Source organism: Chelonia mydas, chromosome 13 (assembly GCF_015237465.2).
Source record: "Chelonia mydas isolate rCheMyd1 chromosome 13, rCheMyd1.pri.v2, whole genome shotgun sequence".
Lineage (NCBI taxonomy): Eukaryota > Metazoa > Chordata > Testudines > Cheloniidae > Chelonia > Chelonia mydas.
In genome coordinates this window covers 36,073,863-36,093,549 of record NC_051253.2, presented here as the reverse complement: position 1 = coordinate 36,093,549, position 19,687 = coordinate 36,073,863, and the positions used below count along the sequence as shown (strand labels likewise).

The 19,687-nt window shown below is 50.7% G+C and overlaps 1 protein-coding gene and 1 pseudogene across 1 annotated transcript; one reads left to right on the top strand and one right to left on the bottom strand.

The window, feature by feature from the left end:
* Window positions 1-2,124: 2,124 nt before the first annotated feature.
* LOC122462756 lies at window positions 2,125-8,547 on the bottom strand (annotated as a pseudogene).
* Window positions 8,548-12,099: 3,552 nt separating this feature from the next.
* Window positions 12,100-18,093, top strand: LOC119563637 (mast cell protease 3-like). Its single transcript, XM_037877085.2, has 5 exons — window positions 12,100-12,184; window positions 12,864-13,020; window positions 13,223-13,358; window positions 16,177-16,437; window positions 17,207-18,093. Exons 1-5 carry the CDS (start codon window positions 12,127-12,129, stop codon window positions 17,354-17,356), a joined length of 762 nt encoding a protein of 253 aa, XP_037733013.2. The 5' UTR covers window positions 12,100-12,126; the 3' UTR covers window positions 17,357-18,093.
* The last annotated feature ends 1,594 nt before the right edge of the window (window positions 18,094-19,687 follow it).

Below are 19,687 nucleotides of genomic sequence, written 5' to 3'. Positions count from 1 at the left end.
AAGACCAGGGCTGGCATGGCAAAAAACCGAGCAATTCTAGGCACTAATCATTCACACAAGCACATTCCCGAAGGATCGTGCCAGAACACTGCAATACAAGGTAAACACCCCCAATACAAGGTAAACACACTCCCTGAAGATGATACAGGGACACACCGACCCCTGCTAAAGATAAGGTCAGGATGACAGGGTGAAGGATAGAGGTGTTTTGAGAAAACCAACAGGTAAAGTGTGGTAACCAACCACATCAGAGGGGCAATACGTAAATTGTTTGTATCAGTGTATAAAAGGGGGGGGTCACAGAGGGGGTGTCTTTGTCTGGCTGAGGGGGGAGCAGAAAGTCCCAGCCTCACTGAGCCGAGTCCCTTGTCTCGGGCATATATGTATTGAGTGCACCTGTAGCACGTATACAGCATTAATACCGTGCTCTGTTAGCAATAAACCTGGCCAAGCGCCTCTCCCACTGAACCGAGTCTGTGGTTTCCTTGGACAGTTCGATAGAAGTCTGCTGTACGGGCTACCTGGCCAGAGCTGGTGCAGCACACACAGAGAACAGCCAACAACTGACAACACTGGTGACCCCGACTGCTGATCTGGGAAGTAGGTGAGCTGCCCTCTCTAGGAATCGCGATATAACATGGCAGAAAGCTACGAGCTCGGGAACCCCCTTCTCCCATCCCTGAAAATCCCCACAGAGTTACATGGACGCAATGGGATGTCAGCATAGGACGTCCATATGAATTTTAAAAAGATAGTGGGGAAGAAACATAGAAAGGAATCTGTACGGCTAGGGCAGAGAATGCAGCCTTGGAAAAAAATAAGAGTAAGTTCTGACTGGAGGGAGGTCTCATGGCAGGCTTGACTGGTTGTTGTTCATTTCTCTGGATCACCAGTAGCTCTCTGTCCATCTTTCCTCTGCAATATCCATCTGTCTGTCTTCCTATCTGCCACATCCATCCGATCTTCTTCAACATCTATTCATCATCGATCCATCCATTCTTCTGCAATATCCATCTGTACATCTTCTTGCAATATCCATCCTTCCCTCTACCATCTATCAATCTATCCTTCTGCAATATCCATCCATCCATCCATCCATCTGCAACATGCATCAGTCTTCTCATTTGCCATGTCCATCTGTCCGTTGTTCTGCAGTATGTATCCATCATCTGTCACCCATTGGTAAATCTTTTTCTGTAATCTTGTGGTGTAGGGTCACTGTTTGGTCACTTATGTCAAGCATTTCTGAAGCCTATGGCCTAGTGTGGCTAAGCGAAAATCTTACAGGACTCAGCATGTAACACGCCTATCCCTCTGAAGCCTGTAGGCTTTGCGTTTCAGCCCTCCTTATTTAGATACCTAATACAGGTTGTACCTCCTTTATCTGGACTTCCCTGGTCTGGCAACATCCCTGGTCCGGCATCGTCGGCAACCCTGTGGGGCTGCTCCAGGGCTGGAACACTCATGGGGAAAAGCCAGCATCCCTGGGCTTAGAAACTCCTCCCCCGCCCTCCCAGAACTTCAGAAGCACGGAGTTAAAGCTCAGGGAAGGAGGGAGAAGAGCAGGGATGGGGGGGCACTCGGGGGAAGCGGCAGGGCGGCTGCAGAACCTCGCACTGGAGCACCATTGACTGAGAGGGGATGCAGTGTCGCCCTGGCCGTGGGGCTCTGCAGCTGCCCTGCCTCTTCCCCACAGTGCCCCCACTCCCATCCCCGCTCCGTCAATGCCGGCCCCTCTCACGCCAGAGCAGAGCTCTGTGGCCGGCAGCAGAGGGACAGACATTGGCCTCTCCTGATCCTGCAAATTCCCTGGTTCGGGACTGGTCACGTCCCGAAGGAGCCAGACCAGCAAGGTACAACCTGTACCTAATTATCACTTCTCACTACTGATCAATCTTATCCTTCTATAATCCTACAATTTAACTCTATTTAGTATACAATGATTACATATGACCTAACATATTAGTTAATCATAACATCACACAATAAATGAACAATCAACTAAAACCATTGGCTACACATCCATCCATCCATCCATCTGCAATACCCAGCCAGCCAGCCAGCCATGCTGCTGCAATACTTAACTGTCTGTCCAATCACGCGAGAAGAGATGAACGCTCCCATCTATGGCATCAGCTTGTGCAGTTTTCTTGATCCATGGGACGTATTTGGAGACCCTGGTGAAAACCTGGGGTGCTGACCCATCAGGTTTGCCCTGGGAGACAATGCCCTGGGCCTTCCCATCACAGACCAGGGGGCCTCTGGAGCCGCCTGAGAAGCAAACACCAAGTGTGGATTTACAGATGTCCAAGCAAAGGGCGGGCTGCATTCTGTATTCATGGTCCTGAAATCCAGCTCTGTACCCCTCTTTCTGGGGTCTCATGGTCAAGTCACTCTGAGGACTTGCATGGAGTTCCCACCCCAAGGTCCAGGGATCCAGCTGGACCATGTCCCTGATTTCTAGAATCTGGCCAGTTCCCGTGTCTGATTTCTAGCATCCAACACAAATTTCTTTAATCTGCTCAATTCCCATCCCTGATTCCAAATCCTGATTTCCAGCATCTGGCTGACTCCTGCCCTTGATTTCTAGGATCTCCTGCTGATTTCTCAGATCTACCCTTGGGTTCTCGATTCAGCAATTCCCCTTTTTATTTCCTAGCATCCAGCTGATTCCCAACCCTGATTTCTAGGATCTGTCCCTCACTATTTAGATCCATCCCTGATTTCCACGATGTGGCTGATTCTTGTCCCTGATTTCTAGAACCTGTTGAATATGCAGCTCATTTCTACCCCTGATTTCTATGATCTTGCCAGTTCCTGTCCCAAAATAATTAGGATCCATTCCACATTTAAAAGACCAGCCTAGTTCTTGTCCCTGGTTCCTAGCCTCCATCCCTGATTCCTAGGAGCTGGCCAATTTTGGTCCCCAATTTCTGTCCTACAGCCTTTAGTGCTAGGATCTAGTCAGTTCCAGTTCCTGGTTTCTGGCTGGTTCGCCATGGATCCTGGTTCTCCCAATTCTGCCCAGCCCTGCCAGTGTCCAGTTCTAGCAGCCTCTTGTTCCGGGCGCCGCATGTCTGTGTCCCACACTCACCGGGAATGATGCCTTCGTCTTCTGGGGATCCCCCACGCACAGCATCCTGGACAGGGCATAGTGCGGATATGGTTGAGGAAGACACTCGCCCTTGCCCATGATCTTCAGTTCCACCTCCTGCAGAGTTGGGGAGGGCTAGGCATTTTCCTTGGTCGTAGTCAGGCCCCAGCCCGCCACGCTGCACACCCCCCTTGTAATGGGGTGCATGACCAGCCCCTCTTCCTGGGCCTGCTTGCCTTCCCAAATCAGGCTCGGAGAGACTTGAGGGTTGTGCCACACCCGTGTCTTTATTCACCTCGCCTTCTCCCACCACCAGTGCCAAACTATATAGTCTTTACAGGGTTTCCTCTGTTTACAGGCAGAATCAGTCTTCAGCCAGGAGGCTTCCAGCTCCCTCCCTGACTGACCTCTCCCTTGCTGCTGTTAAGGAAAAGTTAGGACATGTGATTCCATTTTGGTTTGGGGCCCACCATTGTCTAAATGCCAGCACATCATACACCAGGAGGAGTGATCCTTAGATACTGAATCCCTGTGAAAATCCTCCTCCTTGTCTCCAGCCTGCCTTGACTCCCAGTATCTGGTTTTTGTCAGTCTCTAACTCCCTGTCTCTTGGCCTTGATGTGAGGCCTCCCATCCTGATAATAAAGGTTACTGATGCATGGCTTTAGGACCATGCTGTGTAATTAACATACTGGTATAGCACGAGGAATGCACCAAGCAGGGATAGGTGGTAGATAAGACAAGGGTTTGTTTATTGGCTAAGGTTTCCGATGCACGAGGGCAACATGCTTTGCTAAAAAGTATATAACCTTTGTATAATCTGTATTCAGGGTCCCCTCCTGGCTAGCAGGGGGGCACCACGCTCGAGCGTAATAAACTTAGTGTCTTTTGGGAACTCTGCAGTTGTGGACTTTGTTTATGTGCCTCAGCCTAGATTCGAACTGTGCGTGACCTATCAGGTATAATTCGCAGCATTGGTGTGCGTGTCCTACCAGGTGTAATTCGCAGCATTTGTGTGCGTGTCCTACCAGGTATAATTCGCAGCATTTGTGTGCGTGTCCTACCAGGTGTAATTCGCAACAGTTGTGTGCGTGTCCTCTCAGGTGTAATTCGTAACACTGCCTGCCTCCCTCCTGGCTCCTTCCCAGCCTTTATAGCCCTTGGCTTGTCAGGCCGGCAGGTGCTGCCAATCCTCAGGCCGGCATCAGGACTTTTCCATCAGCCCCAAATCTGCTTCCCTTGATTGGAGCTGACGGGGGAGGGGCTAATTAGATGCTCTTGCACCAGCGCCCTGCTACACCCCTCCTACACCTGTCACCGGGGCAGGGGGATGGTGCCCACAGTGGGGGTCAGATTGGCCTCGTCCCTCAGCTGTGATGGGGGGAGAGGGAGAAGGGAAATCAAACTCCTGTTGGAGGATGGGTCCTGTCCTGGGGCATGGGGCCAGATGGGAACAGGTGGGGCTTCCCCATGAAACATGTACAACTTTGTGAGTCCATGTGCCCACTGGAATGAGGTGATGGGACAGCGGTGGTACCTGCAGCAATGTGAAGTCACTGGGGGTGGGGGGGATGGGATGGGGTGGTATCTGAAGCAGTGTGAGGTCACTGGGGGTGCAGTGACAGGATGGGGATGGTACCTGCAGCTATATGAGGTCACTGGGGGTGAGGTGATATGATGGAACCTACATCATTGGGACCAGGGTGATGCAAAGCGGGAAGTACCTGCAGCAGCATGAGGTCCTTTTCATCCGTCTCATCGTTGAATTCTGGGTGAAGGATTCGGTGATGTACCCAGACCTCCTGCCTCCCCAGTTCATCTATTTCAACATTGTGGGCCCCCAGCAGCACAGTGATGGTGCTGTGAAATACAAGGAGGATGCAGGTGCTGCAGACCAGCCAATACAATGGATTCAATCATGGGTCGTTAGAGCCACCCACTTTAACGAGGTTAACAGTCGTGTTGCACCCAGGATCAATGTACAGAAGCCATTAAAATTCAAAATGATCTGGACAAACTGGAGAAATGTAAGTAAGAAAGAAGTAAATAGGATGAAATTCAGTCAGGACAAATGCAAAGTACTCCATTTAGGAAGGAACAATCAGTTACACACATAGAAAATGGGCAATGACTGCCTAGGAAGGAGTCCTGCGGAAAGGGATCTGGGGGTCATAGTGGACCACAAGCTAAATGAGTCAACAGTGTAAAGCTGTTGCAAAAAAAAGGAAATATCGTTCTGGGCTGTATTAGCAGGAGTGTTGTCAGCAAGACACAAGAAGTAATTTTTCTGCTCTACTCTGCGCTGATTAGGCCTCAACTGGAGTACTGTATCCAGTCCTGGGTGCGACATTTCAGGAAGGATGACAAGCCCGGTGGAGTGGGAAGCAGAGCAGGGGAAGCTGTTTTCATAGACCCGTGGGGATCCTGTCTGTGTTAGGGAAGCTTCCTACCCATGAATATCAGCCACCCATCCTGGGCGTGTGACATCCCCTGGAAGCCACATGCAGGGTAACAACCTCCTACTGCTGCCAGCTAACAGCCTCGCCCCTTTAGCTCAAGGACTGTGCTCCAGGGCTGGGGTCAACCACAGAGCCGGGAGGCGATTGCAGCAGCACCCTTGTGAGTCCGCCCAGATTCCCAACTCTTCCTGCACCACTAGCTAGCACAGGAGCGCTGTGAACGCAGCTGACACCTCTGGCCGTCTGTGCAGGGCCCAGCCACTTCGGGGCTGTTCTGTTAGCTGGGCAGAGACAGGCCCCTCTAGGGCTTGGCATAGATCTGTCCTGTCCCATCCCTCGTCCCCCGCCCCGGCCAGTTCTAGGCTGCTGGGGAGCCTCTGCCAGAGGGATTGCGCTTGATTAACGGGGCGGGTGTTGCAAGGGAAGGGTGGGTCTGGAAAGATAAAAACCCCCATGGCCACAGGGGCAGATCTGACCTGGGACATGTGGGGCAGGTAGGGTGACCAGATGTCCCTATTTTATTGGGACAGTCCCGATTTTGGGGCCTTTTTCTTATATAGTCTCCTATTGCCCCCATCCCCTTTTTATTTCCTAGGATCCAGCTGATTCCCAATCCTGATTTCTAGGATCTGTCCCTCACTATTTAGATCCATCCCTGATTTCCACGATGTGGCTGATTCTTGTCCCTGATTTCTAGAACCTGTTGAACATGCAGCTCATTTCCACCCCTGATGTCTAAGATCTTGCCAGTTCCTGTCCCAAAATAATTAGGATCCATTCCACATTTAAAAGACCAGCCTAGTTCTTGTCCTTGGTTCCTAGCCTCCATCGCTGATTCCTAGGAGCTGGCCAATTTTGGTCCCAAATTTCTGTCCTACAGCCTTTAGTGCTAGGACCTAGTCAGTTCCAGTTCCTGGTTTCTGGCTGGTTCGCCGTGGATCCTGGTTCTCCCAATTCTGCCCAGCCCTGCCAGAGCAATCAGCAGGAGATCCTAGAAATCAAGGGCAGGAGTCAGCAGGAAATCAGCAGGAGATCCTAGAAATCAAGGGCAGGAGTCAGCCAGATGCTGGAAATCAGGATTTGGAATCAGGGATGGGAATTGAGCAGGTTAAAGAAATTTGTGATGGATGCTAGAAATCAGACACGGGAACTGGCCAGATTCTAGAAATCAGGGACATGGTCCAGCTGGATCCCTGGACCTTGGGGTGGGAACTCCATGCAAGTCCTCAGAGTGACTTGACCATGAGACCCCAGAAAGAGGGGTACAGAGCTGGATTTCAGGACCATGAATACAGAATGCAGCCCACCCTTTGCTTGGACATCTGTAAACCCATACCTGGTGTTTGCTTCTCAGGCGGCTCCGGAGGCCTGGTCTGTGACGGGAAGACCCAGGGCATTGTCTCCCAGGGCAAACCTGATGGGTCAGCACCCCAGGTTTTCACCAGGGTCTCCAAATACGTCCCGTGGATCAAGAAAACTGCACAAGCTGATGCCATAGATGGGAGCGTTCATCTCTTCTCGCGTGATTGGACAGACAGTTGAGTATTGCAGCGGCATGGCTGGCTGGCTGGCTGAGTATTGCAGATGGATGGATGGATGGATGTGTAGCCAATGGTTTTAGCTGATTGTTCATTTATTGTGTGATGTTATGATTAACTAATATGTTAGGTCATATGTAATCATTGTATACTAAATAGAGTTAAATTGTAGGATTATAGAAGGATAAGATTGATCAGTAGTGAGAAGTGATAATTAGGTACAGGTTGTACCTTGCTGGTCTGGCTCCTTCAGGACATGACCGGTCCCGAACCAGGGAATTTGCAGGATCGGGAGAAGTCAATGTCTGCCCCTCTGCTGCCGGCCACAGAGCTCTGCTCTGGCGTGAGAGGGGCCGGCATTGACGGAGCGGGGATGGGAGTGGGGGCACTGTGGGGAAGAGGCAGGGCAGCTGCAGAGCCCCACGGCCAGGGCGACACTGCATCCCCTCTCAGTCAATGGTGCTCCAGTGCGAGGTTCTGCAGCCGCCCTGCCGCTTCCCCCGAGTGCCCCCCCATCCCTGCTCTTCTCCCTCCTTCCCTGAGCTTTAACTCCGTGCTTCTGAAGCTCTGGGAGGGCGGGGGAGGAGTTTCTAAGCCCAGGGATGCTGGCTTTTCCCCGTGAGTGTTCCAGCCCTGGAGCACCCCCATGGGGTTGCCGACGATGCCGGACCAGGGATGTTGCCAGACCAGGGAAGTCCAGATAAAGGAGGTACAACCTGTATTAGGTATCTATATAAGGAGGGCTGAAACGCAAAGCCTACAGGCTTCAGAGGGATAGCCGTGTTACATGCTGAGTCCTGTAAGATTTTCCCTTAGCCACACTAGGCCATAGGCTTCAGAAATGCTTGACATAAGTGACCAAACAGTGACCCTATGCCACAAGATTACAGAAAAAGATTTACCAGTGGGTGACAGATGTTGGATACATACCGCAGAACAATGGACAGATGGACATGGCAAATGAGAAGACTGATGCATGTTGCAGATGGATGGATGGATGGATGGATGGATGGATATTGCAGAAGGATAGATTGATAGATGGTAGAGGGAAGGATGGATATTGCAAGAAGATGTACAGATGGATATTGCAGAAGAATGGATGGATCGATGATGAATAGATGTTGAAGAAGATCGGATGGATGTGGCAGATAGGAAGACAGACAGATGGATATTGCAGAGGAAAGATGGACAGAAAGCTACTGGTGATCCAGAGAAATGAACAACAACCAGTCAAGCCTGCCATGAGATCTCCCTCCAGTCAGAACTTACTCTTATTTTTTTTCCAAGGCTGCAGCCTCTGCCCTAGCCGTACAGATTCCTTTCTATGTTTCTTCCCCACTATCTTTTTAAAATTCATATGGACGTCCTATGCTGACATCCCATTGCGTCCATATAACTCTGTGGGGATTTTCAGGGATGGGAGAAGGGGGTTCCCGAGCTCGTAGCTTTCTGCCATGTTATATCGCGATTCCTAGAGAGGGCAGCTCACCTACTTCCCAGATCAGCAGTCGGGGTCACCAGTGTTGTCAGTTGTTGGCTGTTCTCTGTGTGTGCTGCACCAGCCCTGGCCAGGTAGCCCATACAGCAGACTTCTATCGAACTGTCCAAGGAAACCACAGACTCGGTTCAGTGGGAGAGGCACTTGGCCAGGTTTATTGCTAACAGAGCACGGTATTAATGCCGTATACCTGCTACAGGTGCACTCAACACATATATGCCCGAGACAAGGGACTCGGCTCAGTGAGGCCAGGACTTTCTGCTCCCCCCCTCAGCCAGACAAAGACACCCCCTCTGTGACCCCCCCTTTTATACACTGTTACAAACAATTTACATATTGCCCCTCTGATGTGGTTGGTTACCACACTTTACCTGTTGGTTTTCTCAAAACATCTCTATCCTTCACCCTGTCATCCTGACCTTATCTTTAGGAGGGGTCGGTGTGTCCCTGTACCATCTTCAGGGAGTGTGTTTAACTTGTATTGGGGGTGTTTACCTTGTATTGCAGTGTTCTGGCACAATCCTTCGGGAATGTGCTTGTGTGAATGATTAGTGCCTAGAATTGCTCGGTTTTTTGCCATGCCAGCCCTGGTCTTGGCAAGTTTATGTATTGGACAGTGAACCTGCAAGCAGGCATCTGCTTAGTAACAGGGCCTGAGTTTTGGTTATAGCCTGATTCTTGCTAACTTTACTTTAACTCAGCAGGGCCTGACTTAAATTAAGGCCTTAGGTCTAACACCAGGATCCTTATAGCAGGCCTCATGTCTCAGGATCTCTCTTCTGATAACATCCTCTATGTCCATCCACCCCTTCACTCTATCCATCCCTCCCTCCCCATCCACAACCTTCTATCAATCCATCCTGCCATCCGTCTCTCCCTCTCTCCCTACACATATGGAAGTCTCCATCCCTCCCTCCCTCTCCACACACCCCCTCCATCCATCCGTCCATCCCCTGACAGTGTTACCCATTGCTGTAGTAACTCAGGTCTGTTCATGCCTTCACCTCTGCCATGTTTGCCTGTTAATTTCACTCTGTCTTCTGTCTGCCAGAATCAATGGAGTCTAGTGACATTCAGCCTTTGTCAGTGTATAATTCCTTCCAGGGCCTTTAGAACTGGCCACCGCTATCATAGACAGCCAGGCCGGCATGTGCAAGGCCACCTGCAGGAGTGAGGTGTCTAAATCCCCTTAACTTTCAGTGGGTGTTCAGCCCCTAACACCCTGACACCCCTTTTACAATACCCAGTCCATCCTGTCAAGTGTTGGGGCTCAATCCCATGGAAGCTCAGCGCCCAGCATCTCCCAAGAGGGGAAATGGGGAGATTTTCAGAAGTGCCAAAAATGCAGTGGGTTCCCCTAGTACATATGGCCAGGAGCAGGTACACACCGGAGTCTACTCAGCCCCTCACCCCGTGCAATGGGAACAGCTTCTTATGGAATCCAGCCTCACCCTGGACAGCTACCCAGGGTGGGGAATGGACATGGGGCCTTTCCCTTCTAAGGGCCGTCGGTTCCAATAAAGCCCCAGGGTGGGGACTGGCTGGCTCAGGAGCATGGGGATGGGACATGGGGCCTTCTCCCTCTCAGAGCACCAACTCTCCCAGACAAGACTGGCTGGCTCAGCAGGGTTGAGAATCTGATTACGGGTAATTGTTTTGGGTCTGGTCCCCAATCTGGGTTTCTGTGGGAAGTGGTGCTGTCACAGATGGGGGGATCTAGTCTCCCTGACCCACATCCCTCCCTCCAGCTCACACCCACACTGCGAGGTAGGGGGATCTTTGAGAAGGATTAAGGGCCGGTTCCCACCGGAGGCTGAGCTGACAGTTGGTCAATTCATGACTCCCACCACAGTAGCACCAAGCCAGGGCGAGAGCTCAGACTCTGTTGTTAGCTACCGAACCATTTCCCCCAGATTCACTCTAGATGTGCGCGGTACCCAGCAGTGCACAGGTGCTAGGCGCACCGGGGGAGTCCCAGCTAGGTGGGTTCCCAGCTGTGCCTGGCCCCAGAACGGGCAGCCCCCCATTGGGCAGGGCGCCAGGGGCTCAGCTGTGGAGGGCATGACCCAGTTGGGCTGTATATTCTGCCCCCCACCAGGAACAAAGATGGCCAAGGACCACCTGGTGGGTAGAAACATCACACTGAGGTGTCCCCCTCCATCCCCATCTCTGCTCCAGCCCAGGTGCCTGGAGGAAGAGGCCAACAAAGCTGGTTCAGCGGATGTCTTAGCCCTAGCCACATGCCCCAACAGGCATGTGCACAGACCGGGGGGTGGGGGGTATCAATGCAAGCTGCATCAGGGGGCAGCTCTGCCCCATATGTGCACACCGCTCCAGGCTCTGGAGGGCAACTAGCCATAGAAGAACCTTCTTCCAGCTCCTTCACCGGGGCACAAGGAGGGAGGGGGGTGGCGTTGCTTTGCAAGACGCAGGCCAGCGAGTCTGTGAGCCTGCGAGTGGTGAGGGCCCCAGCCAGACACAGGAGCCCTCCTGTTGCAGAGAGATGCTGAGATGAGGCCGAGTTGACCACAGCACAGGCCTCAACTGGCCCCTCCTCTTAGCAGCTGAGCCACCTCCCCCGGCACAGCAGGTCAGCAGGGCACTGCCCAGCGTGAGCGCAGCCCTGCGATGCCCATGGCCCCACCAGAATGGACTCAGGGGCTGAGAGGTCCCAGATGGCACTTCCCCTTTTCCACCCTCACCCCCCAGATGATGTGATGGGCGGGTCCAAGAGCTGAGATGGGAGAGCCCTCACCCACATCCCGGAGCACATGGCCCTGAGGTTTCCTGCCTTGCATTCCCGGTGCCGATCCAGACCTGTAACCCGTCTCCCAGGCAGATGTCCCCTCCCCAGCTGCGCCCTGATAATGCTGCTCGTACTCCTGCTCCCCAGGGCACAGGCTGGTGATTGGGGGGGTCATAGTGGCCCCGATGTGCACAGTCCCCAGGAGGTTGAGGGCCCCAAATATGGATGGCCCCTGGACTATCGCACCCGAGATGTGCACAGGCCCAGAGGTGCAGGGCCCAAGAAGTGCATAACCTCAGAGGGTGCAGGGCCCCACAAGTGCACAGCCTCCAGGGGTGCAGAGCCCCAGATGTGAATAGCCCTGGGGTTAAGGGGGCCCAGATGTGCACAGTCCAGGGGTACAGGAAGCCACATGTGCACAGCCTCATGGGGTACTGGGCCCCACATGTGCTCAGCCCCCAAGGGTGCTGGGCCCCATATCTGCTCAGTCCCCAGGGTGTTCAGGGCCCCAGAGCTGCACAGTCTCCAGGGGTACAGGGCTTCAAATGTACAAGGGGGTGCAATTCCCCATATATGCACATCCCCAGAGGCTCTAGGGCCCCACATGTGCACAGCCCCAAGGTTTGCTTTCTGCTAGCTCTACAGGGTGGCTGGTGACTTCCTTACTCTATGTGTGAACTCCTCCCCGCTAGGATCCAGGGGATGTGGTTTACCCTGAGCCAAGCGTCACCAGTCCTATAAGTGACCCCAGAGACAGACACATTGTCTCCTTCCCCAGGCGCCTTCTGACGATGCTGCTGCTGCTCCTGTTTCCCATGGTCTTTCCCCTGCCCCCCGGGGCTCAGGCTGGTGAGTGCAAGAGGGGATAGGCCCCCCTTGGCCTCAGAGGGAGTAGAGCTTGGCACTACTGGAGCTGTCTGCAAACCATGGCTCCTCCCCAGAGTCAGATGCTTCCACCAGGGCCATTGGAGTCCCCAGCACCCAGCTGGACTGCTGTGGGGCTCCAGGGGCTATTGGTGTTTGCCCAGGACCCAACTAGGGAGCCTCAGGTCCGTGGAGCCTGGGGGCAGTTATCAGTGTGTGTGTGCCCAGAACAAAGCTGAGGTGCCCCTGAGCTTTGGGGCCTGGGGACATCAGTGTATGACCAGGACCCATCTGGGGAGGCATGGGTTCTGGGGGCAGGTGCGCAGGGACCTAAAGGGGCAAGGGGAGAGGAGGGGGTTGATGCTACCATAATAAATCCCCTGAGAGGGAGGCAACACACAGAAATTCAATAAGTTGCTGATGTGAACGGCCAACTCCTAGACAGGAAATGCAGGTCTGTGCAGTCTGTATGGTTAGAGCCGGGGAAGAGGGGCTAGGAGCCAGGGCTCCTGGGTTCATGTTCCAATTCCACCAAACTCTGGTCTCGGACTGGGTCTGTTCAGTGCCTAGGACAATGGGGGCCTTGATCTTGGATAGCGGAGGGATACACCAGCTGGCTGGATCGGGAACCTGAATTAAATCCTTCTCTTGACACGTCTGCCAGGGGAGATCATTGGAGGACAGGAAGCCCAGCCTCACTCCAGACCCTACATGGCCTTTGTAAGAATACAGAGAGAAGGAAAGGGAGGAAACATGTGTGGAGGGTTCCTGATCCGGGAGGACGTGATAGTGACAGCAGCTCATTGTAACTGCAACCTTGGGTAAGAAATGCAAGATCCCTGCCCCTTAGCCAGCCATTCTCCGAACCTGGGGCCAGGTCAAAGTTACTCCCCACCCAGCAGAGGAAAGGCCCTGGAGTGCTGGCATGATCTACACACACCCACTTTAACAAGGTTAATGACCCATGCCTGAATCCAGAGTATTGGCCTGTCTGCAGCACCTGCATCCCCTTGTATTTCACAGCAACATCTCCGTGCTGCTGGGGGCCCACAACTTTGAAATAGATGAACTGGGGACGCAGAAAATCTGGGTACATCGCCGAATCCCCCACCCAGAATTCAATGACGAGACGTTTGAAAATGACCTCATGCTGCTGCAGGTACTGGCCACATCTCAGCCCCCACCCCAGTGACCTCACACTGCTGCAGGTATCACCCCATCTCATCACTCCACTGTGACGGATTCCCCCTGGGGTGCTGCTTGGAACTGGGGTACCACTGAGCCCACCTGACCCAAAAGCCTGGGCTCCCTTTACACTGTGATGGTGTGACAGGCTCTCAAATCCCCTCCAGCATATATACATGTAGGGACACATCCAGCTGCAGCTTCACAACGATGCTGAGATCAGCACTGCATGGGAAGGATTGGCTAAGGAACTGCCCAGTACTCAAGTGCACACCCCTATCTAGAGACTAAACCCAATATTGTACCGTCTTGTCCTGCACAGAGAACTATACAGCGTAAGGTCCTGAAATTCACCCCCTCCCTCAATGTGGAGAGGGATACGCACAGCTTTCTGCCCCAAGTTATAATTTCCATATACACACTGGGTTTTAAACAAAACAAAACAAGTGTATTAACTACAAAAAGTAGATTTTAAGTGATTATAAGGGACAGCAAACAGATCAAAGTAGATTGCCTAGCAAATAAGACAAATATGCAATGTAAGCTTAATATACTACACTGCTTACAAGTAGCAAATTCCCACCCTAAATGTTGTTTTAGGCAGATTGCAGAGATTCTTGAAGGGCAGTTGCATTTGCCTGCAGCTTAAAACTTCAGATATTTTATTTACAGGCTAGACAGTCTTCCAGCCTGAGCTCAGTCATTCTGCCCTCATTCGGTCTTTGTTTCTTAGATGTTTACAGCCGTCATCCTGGACGGGGATTCAGTGAAGAACGAGCCATGATTATGTCACTGCCTTGCCTTAAATGGGTTTTACATATGGCGGGAATTTTTTGTCTTCCAGTGTGATTCCCACCCCTGGTCAGTGGAAAAATACTAATATTATCATGAAGTCCAGTACCAGGTGGCTTGATCACATGAACCTGCAGCCATAACATAAAGGCTGTTTGCAGTGTTCCCGGGAAGGCTTGCCTAGGAAGGCTCCTCAGTAAGAGATTAGCATCTTCTAAGACCTATTATTCTTCCTAATGGTCCTTACCAGACATCCATCTAGACTGACTGCATTCTGTCTAGTGGATATTCCCCAGGTGTGAACACATTTGTAATAGGTGCATAGACAATATTCCTAACTTCAGATACAAAAATGATACATACAGATAAATATGATAGTCATGTTCAGTAAATCATAACCTTTCCAATGATATCTCACATGCCTTATCTTGCACAAAATATATCATAATTGTGCCATACTCATATCCTAACGTTACTATGAAGAAGATGGGTGTGATGGGCTCGGTCACAGAGATCCCCTAGGCCCTGTCACCTGATGTTCTGAAATTACCTCTGAGCCCGTTTTTCCTGCCAGCCTGGTCCTCCAGAACCCTGCCTCGTTGAGCCAGACATGCTAACCTGCTGCAACACAGACACAGAATCCGGGCCACATCCCCAAAGCTGCAGACCTTAACTGAAAACAGCTCAGCAGGTCACCTGTCTCCAGCATTCAGACACCTAGCTCCCAGTGGGATCCAAATCCCAAATAAATCCGTTTTACTCTGTATAAAGTTTATACAGGGTAAACTCATTAAATGTTCGCCCTCTGTAGCACTGAAAGAGAGATTTGCACAACTGTTTGCCCGCCCCCCCCCCCCCCACTCCTCCAGGTAACAATTACTACACTGGGTTTATTAATAAACAAAAGTGATTTTATTCAATATAAAAAGTAGGATTTAAGTGGTTTTTAGCAATAACAGACAGAACAAAGGTTTCAGAGTATTCACAGAGCAAAATAAAACAAAACACGCAAGGCTAAGCTGAATACACTAAGAAATCAGTCACAAACGATAACTTCTCACCCTAGATGTTACTTCAGGTAAAATCCTTCTCAGGTCAGTTGCCTTTTCTAACCTGGGTCCAGCCTGTTCTCACCCACCCCTGTGGTTACAGTCCTTTTGTTTCCAGGTGCTTGCAGGTATCTCTGCGGGGTGGGGGGGCCATCTCTTAAGCCAGCTGAAGACAGCTGTTGTTTGCTTCCCCCATTTTATACAGAACTTCCCTAAGGCAGGAAACCTTTATTTGAAATCCCACTCCCTCTGGAAAAGTACCAGATTCCAGATGGAATTCAGTATCAGGTGAGGGGTCACATGTCACTGTAAGGCCCCCAGCCTCCGTTCTTCCTGGGGGGGCCCACAGGTCACAGGGAGGCTTGCAGGTAATCAGGGCCATTCACAGGTCATTGTTTCTGAAGCACCTTTAATGGCTTCCACTTCAGATGTTTGCATCAGCAATACGAGTTTATGTCTTGTTCACCTACCGCCAGACATGGAAACAATCCATGCAAACAAATAGGATGAACACACTCAGTGGATTATAAGCTTTCCAGTGATACCTTACAAGGGGCATTTAGCGTACAGCAGTTATGCCATATTCATAAGCATATTTTCATAAAGCATATGGAGTGCAATGTCACAATGGGGTGTAATGCCACCCTGACCCTCAGTGAATCCACACTACTGCAGGTACCACTTTCATTCCATCCCGCCCCCACTGACCCCCACACTGCGGCATGTAGCATCACAGTCACATCACCCCTCCACCAGTGACCTCACTCTGCTGCAGGTATCACTCTATCCCATCACCAAGCCCCCTGGAGCCACATGGCATCACAGATTTGCACAGTTCTCATGGGGATGCCCCAACTGGTCTCATCTAGCACCATCCCCCCAGGATAGGATACATCCCACAAGAGGAGTTTGATTTCCCTTCTCTCTCCCGCCCCTCGCCCTGCATCACAGCTGATGGACAAGGCCAAGCTGACCCAGACTGTGGGCACAATCCCCCTGTCCCAGAAGAAGGTGAAGAAGGGGGCAGTGTGCAGCGTGGCTGGCTGGGGCCAGACCAGTAGCAAGACAAACTCCCAGCCCTCCCCGACCCTGCAGGAGGTGGAACTGATGGTCATGGACAAGAAAATGTGTCTGTCTCAGCCCTATCTGCACTATGTCCCATCCAGGATGCTGTGCGTGGGGGACCCCCAGGAGAGGAAGTCGCCATTCCTGGTGAGTGTGGGACAGGGGCACACAGTGCCCGGGACAAGGTGCTGCTAGAACAGGAGACCGACAGGGCTGGGCAGAATGGGGAGAGTCAGGATCCATGGTGAGCCAGGCAGATCCTGGGAACCAGGAATCAGAATTGCCCAGATCCTAGGAATCAGGAATGGAGGCTAGAAATCAGGGACAAGAACCAGGCAGTTCTTTCAAATGAGGAATGGATGCTAATAAGTTGGGACAGGAACTGGCAAGATCACAGAAATCAGGGACAGAAATCATCTGGATGTTCAACAGGTTCCAGAAATCAGGGACATGAATCAGCCACATCCTGGAAATCAGGGATGGATCTTAATCGTGAGGGAAAGATCCCAGAAATCAGGTTTGGAAATCAGACTGACCCTAGGAGTCAGAAAGGGGAATTGCTGAATCAAGAACCCAAGGTGGATCTGAGAAATCAGCAGGAGATCCTAGAAATCAAGGGCAGGAGTCAGCCAGATGCTGAAAATCAGGATTCGGAATCAGGGACAGGAATTGAGTAGCTTAAAGAAATCGGGGATGGATGCTAGAAATCAGACACCAGAATCGGGCAGATTCTAGAATTCAGCGACAGGGGTTGGTTGGGTCATGGGGTGGGAGCCCTGGGCGTGTCCTGGGAGTGACTTGACTGTGAACCCCCAGGAAGTGGGTTACAGAGGTGGATTTCAGGACCGTGAATACAGAATGCAGCCCACTCTTTGCTTGGACATCGATAACCCTGCGCCTGGTATTTACTTCTCAGGGTGACTCTGGGGGCCCACTGGTCTGTGATGGGAAGGCCCGGGGCATAGTCTCCCATGGCAGCGGTGACTGGTCAACTCCCAGTGTGTTTACCAGGCTCTCCATATACGTCCCGTGGATCAAGAAAACTCTGTGCAAGCTGAAGCCTTAGAGGGGAGCATCCATCTCTAGTGTGAGTGGAGAGCTAGACGGGTATTGCAGAGCAATGGCTGGCTATTGCAGATGGGTGGATGGATGTGTAGCCAGTGATTTTAGTTGATTGATCGTTTATTGTTTGATGTTATGATTCAACAACATGTTATGAATTAAATTGTAGGATTACAGAAATATAAGATTGATCAGTAGTTAGAAGGGATAATTAGGTATTAGGGGTCTCAGTAAGGAGGGCTCAAACACAAGGCCTACAGGCTGAGGCCTGTAAGATAGTAGCTTAGCCACACTAGGCCATAGGCTTAAGAAATGGTTGACATAAGTGACCAAAGAATGACCCTATGCCACAAGATTACGGGGAAAGATGTACCCATATGTGGCGCTGCGAAAAATGAATAATAAGAGTAATTTTTTGCTTACAAGATCCCCAGCAGTGACATTTTTCTAACACGTGCCCTAACTGTAGGGTGCACAACGTGCATAAAAGCTAATGAGGCATAGTTGGAATCACATTATAAAAAAAGGATGCCCAGATGAGGAAAATTGAGCTTCCTATTGGAAACACCAGCAGGAACCACCCCTCTAGTGAAGATCATTTGGCCAGGCATCCATCAGACCTTTAGAATATCATGAAAGGATGTGAGTAGAAGTATATTTGTAACTTGTTCACCGGTCTTTATAGAATTTCTATATGTTTGGGTAATCATAACTTTAACTGTAACTTCAATAAAACTTGTAAAACAGACAGGGCCTTTTATGCGTGAAATGTACGTGTGGTCACAACCCTTTGTCCTTATATGTTCCTAGAGACTCTAAATCTGAAGCAAGTAGCAGAGGTGACTTTCACTCTGTGAGTTTGAAACTGTAGCCACTAGAGCCGAACCTACGGTGGTGTAATACCACACTACAAAATTCACTTTAAATGAAAGAAAAGGCAACAGATGGATGGATATTGCAGAAGGATGGATAGACAGAGGATGGATAGATACTGTGAAACAATGGATGGATGGACATGGCAGATGAGAAGGTAGAAGGATGGATGGATGGGCAATACAGAAGTATGGATGGATGGATGGATGGATGGATGGATGGATGGATGGATGGATATTGCAGAAGGATGGCTGGATAGATGGATAGATGGATGGATGTATATTACAAGAGAATAGACAGATTGATATTGAAGAAGGATGGATGATCATGAATAGATACTGGAGAACGATGAATGGATGGACATAGTATATGAGAAGACAGATGTATATAGAAGAAGGATGTATGGAGGGATATTTCAGAGGAAAGGAGGACAGAAAGCTATTAATGTTCCAGAGAAATGAACAAACAATCGGGCCTGCCATGAGATCTCCCTCCAGACAGAACTTACTCTTCTTATTTTCCAAGGCTACAGTGGCTGCCCTAGCCTTACAGATTCCATTATGTGTTTCTTTCACACTATCTTTCTAAAATTCATATGGACATCCTATACTGACATCACAGCACCTCCATATCTCATCAAACTTTGTGAGGATTTGCAGGGAGGCGATAAGGTGGTTCCCTAGCTCATAGCTTTCTGCCACGTTAGTTCATGATTCCTACAGAGGGCAGCTCACCAACTTACCAGATTAGCGGTTGGGGTCACCAGTGTTGTCCGTTGTTGGCTGCATGTGCGTTCTCTCTGTATGCTACACTGGCTCTGGCCAGATAGCCCGTACAGCAGACTTCTATCGAACTGTCAAAGAAGACACAGACACAGTTCAGTGGTGAAGGTGCTTGGCCAGGTTTATTGCCGACAAAGCACAGTATCACTGCCTTATATGTGCTACAGGTACACTAACACATTTAGGCCTGTGACAATGGGCTTGGCTCACTGAGGGGGTGAGTCTCCACTCCCCCCAAAACCAGACAAAGACAACCCCTCTGTGACCCCCCTTTTATACACTGGTACAAATAAGTTATGTATTGCCCCTCTGATGTGGTTAGTTACCACTCTTTACTGTGTCCCTGATGGTTGGCTCAAAATATCTCTATACATCACCCTTTCATCCTGACCTTATCTTTAGGAGGAGTCGGTTTGTCCTTGTGTCACCTTCAGGAAGTGAGTTTACCTTGTATTAGGATGTTCTGGCACTGTCCTTCCGGAATATATTTATGTGAACACTTAGCACCTAGGAGTGCTTGTGTTTTTTGCAACACCAGCCCTGTGCTTGGCAAGTTCATGTATCAGATAGTGAATATGCAAGCTGGCATCTGCTTTGTCACAGGGCCTGACCTTTGCTCATAGACTGACTCTTGCTAACTTTACCTTATCTCAGCAGGGCCTGACTTTAGTTCAGGCCTT